The following is an 8,105-nucleotide window of genomic DNA, read 5'->3' on the forward strand; positions in this document are numbered from 1 at the left end:
GACCAACTTTCAAGACAGAAGGAGACAGTTTAAAAATAGAAACATGAAAATACAGAATTTACATACCTATAGATTTTGCTTCGTAAAATGTCCTAGAAAATAGAACCACTGTCACTTCATGGCTGCAATTCTTCTCCTGCCCAGGAAGAACAGATGAAAAAAGAAAACCTTAAGGGTCACATTCAGTAGAAAATTGTGTTATACACATATAGTAACACCCTCTTTCCCCCGCATCTAGGACCAAAAGTAACTAGAAAAAGATAGAGTAGTGTATTACTATGTCTGCGTGAGTGCTGCATATGCCTCTGTGAAATAACATAATGGTCTGTCCTCTGGATTCTGTGCTTCTAGGCTATATCGCATTTAGCAGGAGCACTCTCCACTAGTCTCTAAAGAAAGTCCTCTCTGTAGTCGCCAAGATACAAGATTTTTTGTTTAAAAAAATATAAAGACAGTTGACTTAATTTGTTGATACATACAGCAATTTGATATTCTTATTTGTTACTTCAGAGAGATGCCCCTAACAATTCCAGAGAAATAAAAAAAAAAAAATTAAAACTTCAACAAACAGTTACAGTGCGAATGCATGCAATGGGTACCCCCTGAAAAGGAAAAAAGGCCCCGTGAGCCTCAGCATCGCTCAGCCCCATATCCAACGTGGAATAGTAGTACTGAAAGCAAAACAGGCACTTCACAGACATAGCATGCAGAGCTCCCAGTAACTCTCCAATGGAAAAAAGCACAATGAAAATGAGACAAATCTGCTGGCATGCTCCTGCTCTCCTTAACATTCGGAACCATCATGAGCTGTGCTACATTTAGGATTTCAGACTCTTTTGCCTTATCTAGCTATTCTTTTAATTTAGGTTGCAGATTTTATATATGCCTGTTTTTGAGTATTGATATGGTTCTCTCAAGCCAGTGGAAGTCTGCTGCAGGACTGCTAACAGCAGTTGTACCTTGCTCTGAGCCAGATCATGCACTGAGACAGGAGACAGCTCTGGGTTGTTCAGCCATAAGAGGTAGTGAGGCTTTGTTTGGTTTTGAAGCAATCCACTTTCAAGAGCCTTGCACATCAGCAGCAGCCCACATACTACAACCTGGAACCCCTTCATGCTAAAAGATAGCGGCACTAAACAGATTGCAGACTGTACCCGTGAAATATTCGGAACGGAGTCTTGGAACAAATAAAACAGCGTAAGACAGACTTGTGCATTACTGCACAAGCACAACCAACTGTATCACACATTTAGTGACTTTAGTCCAGTCAGAGTCTTCACACAAACAAATTGTATGATACAAACACAGGAGATAAAACAGATCAGTACTGGGGTCAGTCAGCACATACATGATTTAATGCAGGCCTGCAATAACCACTCTTTTGATGCCCAGGAGCCACCTCTCATAGTCCTGTAAATCTTAGCACTGCCTGACACTACCTGGATCTTCCTCAAACTGGCACATCGATGGGCTCATTAAGATGGCATTGACTTGTTCTTTCAGAACAGGATGAACTCAATCAGCTATTTACCTTCCATTTTGTGAAGAGGTCAGCAAGGAAACCGTTCACAGCTTTCTCAAAATATAGGTCCCCTGCAAAGTAAACATCTCAAAGCATCAAATAACAGTAGTTACTTCAACTATGGGATATATTTAACCCTGAGATTCTAGGACAATTATTTTTATCAGAATCAGAGCAGCTGTGTGCATAATGAATGCTAGAATCACTAAAGCAAAGGTGATAAAAAGATTAAAAAGCATGACTATGTTTTAGAGTATGTAAACAAGACACTGTCAAAAGGATCTGACCTTTACATTCATTTTTCCAACACATTTGCAGCATGCTGGGAAAGCATCTGTACTACTTTTTAGGCATAGTATGCACAACCGATCACCTGCTCAGTTTTGAATAGTTGCCCAGTGACATATGCCTAAACACATGGTGAAAGGAAGTGGTAAGAGCTTTGCTAAAGAATTAAGCCAGGAAAAAAATAGGACAATGACACAGGTAAGTGACTCATTCTTAATGCCTAAAGTTTTAATACTTCTAGCTGACGCTACCTGGGCTAGAGCAGGGTTTTTGTTTCCTCGCTAAGCCAAAGTCAAGAGAAAACTAAAACATCAAAGTCCTCTTTTCACAGGACTTCCATACGTTTCTGGTTTCAGGATTCACACAGGCTTACACCTGCCCTCATCACCAAGCGCGTTCATATCCACAGAACACCTTTCCAAGGTTCAGTTAGTTGGCCCCCTTGATGTTGTCACTGAGATAATGGTACCCAGGCCCTACAGCAAGGACAGGAAAATTATGGAATACCCAGGAGAGAAAAGCATGGCACTGTAAGTAAAGACCTAAGAGGGTGACACAGCACACCTCAGAGCACTGCCTAGGCCAAAGGCAGGATTGTTCTAGTTTTCTAGTAGTAGCAGAAAGGAATGGTAGTGGCAGCTTTCTAGTAGGGGCAGAAAGGATAGCTGCTGCCATCCACAGTCACAATCAGGCAGGTCAGTTACCCACATACCATAAATATCAAAATCCCACATTTCACAGCTCATCTGGATAAAAATATAAACCATGGCAGAAGTGGAGCGGAAAACCACCTGCAAAGGAATGAAAGACCTTATTTAAAACAAGGTACATTCACTAAAAGGGCCAAATGAAGAAGTTAACTATAGAGCAACTTAAATGACTGTGCCCACTGCCTCATAGGGAATTTCCCCTCTAACGAGCTGGAATTTCAACAGCCTGAGTAATTCCTAGTGCTGTCAGCGCAGAAGAGCTGAAGTTTACTAAGCATTCATTCTCCTGAATCTATTACCATTCTCCACCTTACAACACAGCCAATTCAAATGATCCGTACAAATCTGGGCACAAGATAGAATTACAAGAAACCTGGCAAGGAGAGGAAGGGAAAAAACTTCTGCTCCCTGAAACCTTACCCGGGTGTCTTCACTGATGTATCCACAAGTGACTTTCTCACTCTTAACCCACAGTTCACCTGCCTGTGCCCTGCAAGAAAAAAAGTGCAGAGTATTTGCTAACCAGAGTGAATAGGAAGATTAGAGAATCAGTATTTGAGCAAATAAGGGATGTACCAAAAATCTGCATTCAAGTATGACTTAAATACAGAGAAGAAGTTCATTTGGTTAAGACCTGATCTTTAACTCAAAAGATGCCAAAACAGCTGTTTCCCTCTGCATCTGCACATTTCCTTGTCCCTTTGTCATCTCAACAGCAACTGAAGTAACCTTCATCTGTACTATTAATACATGTTGCAAAGGGGGGCAATATTATAAGAGGTAAAAGGAAAACTATTTGTCATTCATCAGAGGCACCAAGTGTGGCCAGCTGGCTGTCCTACTATTAGATTTTTCCATCCCAAAACAGATAGAAGTCTTCCCCCACCCCGTGGTACAGACAGAAATCTGTAGAAAAAAGAACAATAAAACGTGAAGGATTTTTCAGAGAAGGTTCTCCAACTGGATACTCTGGACTCATTAATCTAAAGTCATAAGTAACAGTAAACCCTCAGGGGAGGCACTGACCTGATACCCGCAAATTCAACTTTTTGGGTGACATATGCACATGTGCTGACCTAAGAAAGAATAGTTACTGGTGTTAAAAGAACAGTAGGCTCAGAGTGAGCAGGCCAATTTACAAAAATACCCATTCACGCTCAAACACCTGACTTCTGCCATAAAATCACAAGAACCACTGAGCATTTACTACTAGTATCTCAGCCTACAGAACCTCTGCAACAGACAACAGAAAATGGTTTTTAACACATATGAACTTTAATTGGGTTCATTTGTCTAATGCACTGTGCTTAGAAGAGCCAAAGACCGCACTTCAGAGATGTGGAAACAAAACATTCTAACAGTTGCTTATTAAGCGGTACTATCAGAGAGGGGATACTTTAGCATACTTCTACTTGAAAAATAACTCTTCTGAATGTATTAAATCACTGAAATTCAGAACATAAGAAAAAACACTGCCAACAGCATTTTCAGTGCCCAAGGCAGTAATTAACATTACTGCAATGGAGTAGGAAATGATGGGATTAACCTTTTCTGCGACACATTTACATCCATTTCTCCAACTCTGATGTACCACTTTACAGCATAAGTTCCCAGGAGCTGCTGATACCGGTCTCAGTCTCGGTTTGCTCTATTTTGTAAAACGCTTATTTTCTTTTGCAGCAAGCAAAGAAAAAGGTATGTAACCTCCTCTACCCCACACATAAGGACAGTAGAGGCCTTACCAAACTTTTCTTCAGTCGCCACATATCCCCGCGCCCAATATACTGATCTTTAAAGGTCAGCTCCACCAAGTCCAAGGTCACCTCCTGGGAAATAGAAGAAAACCAGCACTTAGATTTTACTGGTTGTTTCTAAGTAGTGCCCTTCAATGTGTTCTGGTAAGAACCAAATGTTACAGGGAGGGCCATTCTACAATCAGTCAATACTCCTAACAGATGCAAGAGAAGAGGTAAGTCCCATCAGAATAACTGCCAAAGTTGTGCATGTATTGGAACTACTGTGAGCTGCAAGACACTGTACAACGTGACCAGAAAAAGCCCAAGGACGCAGTCTGTGCTACAAGTCTCAGTGCAAATTGGAAGCACAAGTAAAACAAATTACTTCCATTGTTCAAGACATCAAGGAAGCCTCGTTTCCTGCATATTTTTGTCTTGTGCTGAAGGTAAGCTCTGACTGAAGCTCTTTTGATAGTTGGGACATTTACAGCAGATGCCTCTCTTACAAGGCGCTCTGGTATCAAATAATGCAAATTCCATATCATGGCTCTTCTGTTGACTAGGCCACTTACTGTTTCTTTTACTCTGCCTGGTTATCCTGAATATCTGGAATTTAAAAATATTTGAAATTTCTAAATTTCTATCAAGCTGTGTTGAAGCTGGTCCATAGAGTTCAAAAAGAGAGCAGGGATGGCAGGGAGAAAGGAAAGAGAAACATAACAAACACACAAATTGTTCAACTGCCCAAGCCTCATTTTCTTCGGAAAGAAGGCTAAATACCTTTCAATAAAAAATGAATGCCTTTTTTTTCAATACTACTGTAGATGAAAACTCACAGAGCCCTGATTTGAGCCAAGTGAAGTGGCAGATGGAAACAAGTTGCAAAGCCACACACCTTTGGGTCAACAACATTCACATGGACATCCTGGTACGGCCGCAGCCGGAACACTTGTGCAACTGTCTGATCCACACTTATAGTTTCTGCCACAAAAATGAGAAAAGACAACAAGAAGTGAACATCCTCAAGAGGTTTCAAGTGGTTTACAAGTACAAAAGTAGTACAGTGAGATTGTCATGAAACACTTAGGGCCTCAGCAAAAGACAACAGCTTCTTTCCACTAAGGCCCAATTTAAGAGTCATTAAAACCAAAGCAGGTGACATAAACTCAAAGTTTAGGCTGAATTAATTCCTGCAAGAAGAAAAGCTATAAAGGTAGTCAGAGAATGCAGAAACAAAAATTTAATGCTAAAAAGCCAATTTTGTTTAAACTGTATCCCACATCATTATTCAACCAAAAGCAGATTTAAAATTGGCTATCCATTTTCTGGTAAAATTATAATTCTTCCATTCTTAAATACACAAAGCATTGATTTTCTTACAAAGTTAATGTATCTGCATTAGTCAATCACAGGTACAGTCCAATCACATAATCTTTGTCTGAGATTTTACTATGCATGCTACGAGTCTAGTTTTACCTTTCTGCAAATCTTCCTTAAGTGACTTCACTTGTAGAAGCAGGGGACTAGCATACAAAAAGGAAAAAAAAAAAGGGTAGACAAGTTGAGATACCAACAGTCTACTCTGGCAAATCACTCTCTCAAAACTATTTAGTAACACAGAGCATGCAACAAGCTAAAGAGAAACATTAATATTTTCTAGAAAGCTTCATACATCATCCTCTCTGCCTGTCACCCTGTCTTGTTCTTTACACCTATAATTATAATATACCTTATATATAGATATATACATTTATATCTATAACTATATGACTGTAATTTACAATTATAAGGTACTCTTTAGGTAAAGATGATACTCTAAATGGGAAAATAAGTCACACAGGAACTTCTCAGAACGTCATGCAAGTATACTCCTATTTTTCAGATATGGGCTGCAGGATGACCAGCTTCATGCAAAAAGGTTTATGTTTGTATAGCTGACCAGGAAGTTTTAATTTTGCCTAGGATATAGTACAGGATAGAAGAATAATCATTAGGTAACAACAGCTCTATGAAGAGGATAAAGATATGGTAGACCTCTCCATATTCAGGTACTACTTGCCCTATGAAAGGTCAGCAAACACCAAAGAATTCCATTCTTCTTTAAGGAAGAGCTCCTGCTATAGCTACTCCCTTTACTGTTCTTCAGGTAGAAAAAGAACACAGCAGCATCCTGAAGCAAATTTTTATCCACACGAAGAGCTTCTCATTCTAGAAACCGCTACACATGAACATGCTCTTTCAGTGCTCTAACCACACCTGACTGATACCAACAAAAAGAGAATTCACCTGTATTCATCATTGGGATGTGCAATTTCCACAACATCTCCCAGCTTGATCTGAAGAAATACTTTAGGATTCACCACCAGTTCATCATCTACAAGACATACATGAATGATGAAAACTGCAGTGAACAGATACATACCAAACAGAGATGATGGCATGTTTGTACGCAACAGTTTACATAAATACAGCAGCCCAGGATTAACATGTCAGCAATGAACTATATTCACTACGTGACAGTGCCCCTGTCCAGCCACTTCAGTCTGACCACTCTTGTGGGCAAACCCTTTTCTTTCAAGTCACAGAACTGTCACAAAAGATTTGTTCAGCAAGAGTGTGCCCTAATTAGGCAAGCAGAATCTTCTTTTGTATTTTTCATATAACAAGCATCAGTACAGAAGTAGATAGCTATAGAATCTTAACAAGATTTACTAGCATGCTATGATTTTAAGTCCAGAAGCAGGGAAAAATCAAATAAATGACATTTTTCTTAGTTCACAGAAACACATCAACATGTAGTCACAAGTCACTGATGTGTCTGTCACTTAATAGGAGTGACTGAAATACAAGGTTAAAACAAAAGCAACACAACAAACAGGGAAGAGGTAGAATAAAGCAATTTTATTGTATAGGTGCAATCTCATCCTGTTCCGACAAATGCAATTTTATTCTCCTGTATCTTGCTAATAAAAGAGAGCCTTCAAAACTCTGGCTGGTAATACTGCTTGTTACATCAAAGCTCCACCTTCACTGTTTTGTTAAAGAGATCAATAAATCAGTTAATTGCTTTCAATTAAGTAAGACAGTGCTGGTCTCACTGTCTCACTGAACCAGGAAATACTGACCACTGCCTCCAAAACCCTTCTTATGTATGACGAGCTTGTACACCTTGTTGGTTCTCATCTTGAATTCCACTTCTTCTCAGCTGCTTTGAGTAAAAACAGTTCAAGACATCTCGCATATCTAATACGGAAATGAAAGCAGACACAGATCTCTTATCATTACAAAAGCATTCTTTATACTCTGTGCGTGAACAAAGGATGCTGGACCACCACATAGCCAAGAATGCCACACCTGAAAGGCAGGCACATTACAAAGTTTAACAAACATTAGACTAAAAATTTCTTAACAACCTCTTCCCCCAGCACTCCTGTCAGAGAGCTAGTACCGCTCTCTGAAATCGTATCTTTTATATTTCAAGGATAAATTCAGAACCCTGTGCTAAACGCATTAAAATGAATACCCAGACTTATGCCTACTGCCAATTATATCTTCTGGTTTTGTCATTCCATCTCTTTCACATGTCTGGGTGATTTCACACCATCGCAGCAGAGCTGTACACAGCACAGGGTAGCACTACAGACCTACAGGGCCAAGCAAACATTTACGTTTGAGGCACCGGTTTGCATTGCTTTGTTTTAACTGCATCAACCACCACATTTTTTTCTTCCTGCCGCTTTAATTTAAAATAAAGCATATTTCAAAGGAGGACCTTTACTCTTACAAGTTACTCTTTTTAGGGGTGCATTTAAACTGGAAATCATCAGTAGGCATAAAGCTTTCTTCATA

At 39.6% G+C, this 8,105-nt stretch overlaps 1 protein-coding gene across 4 annotated transcripts in view; it reads right to left on the reverse strand.

Moving 5' to 3' along the window:
• Positions 1-7,501, reverse strand: part of DEPDC5 (DEP domain containing 5) — a 47,179-nt gene extending 39,678 nt beyond the window's left edge. For all 4 annotated transcript variants that reach the window (XM_010286399.1, XM_010286398.1, XM_010286397.1 and 1 more), the window contains exons 1-10: positions 7,382-7,501; positions 6,543-6,630; positions 5,733-5,779; positions 5,152-5,237; positions 4,263-4,346; positions 3,547-3,596; positions 2,941-3,010; positions 2,523-2,601; positions 1,532-1,593; positions 67-136 (exon numbers count right to left, since the gene is read on the reverse strand). In XM_010286399.1, coding sequence (XP_010284701.1) covers positions 67-136; positions 1,532-1,593; positions 2,523-2,601; positions 2,941-3,010; positions 3,547-3,596; positions 4,263-4,346; positions 5,152-5,237; positions 5,733-5,779; positions 6,543-6,630; positions 7,382-7,439 — 694 coding nt within the window. In that variant the 5' untranslated portion in view covers positions 7,440-7,501. The remainder of the gene's footprint in view (positions 1-66; positions 137-1,531; positions 1,594-2,522; positions 2,602-2,940; positions 3,011-3,546; positions 3,597-4,262; positions 4,347-5,151; positions 5,238-5,732; positions 5,780-6,542; positions 6,631-7,381) is intronic.
• Positions 7,502-8,105: the final 604 nt, after the last annotated feature.

This window comes from Phaethon lepturus, unplaced genomic scaffold (assembly GCF_000687285.1).
Source record: "Phaethon lepturus isolate BGI_N335 unplaced genomic scaffold, ASM68728v1 scaffold16804, whole genome shotgun sequence".
NCBI lineage: Eukaryota > Metazoa > Chordata > Aves > Phaethontiformes > Phaethontidae > Phaethon > Phaethon lepturus.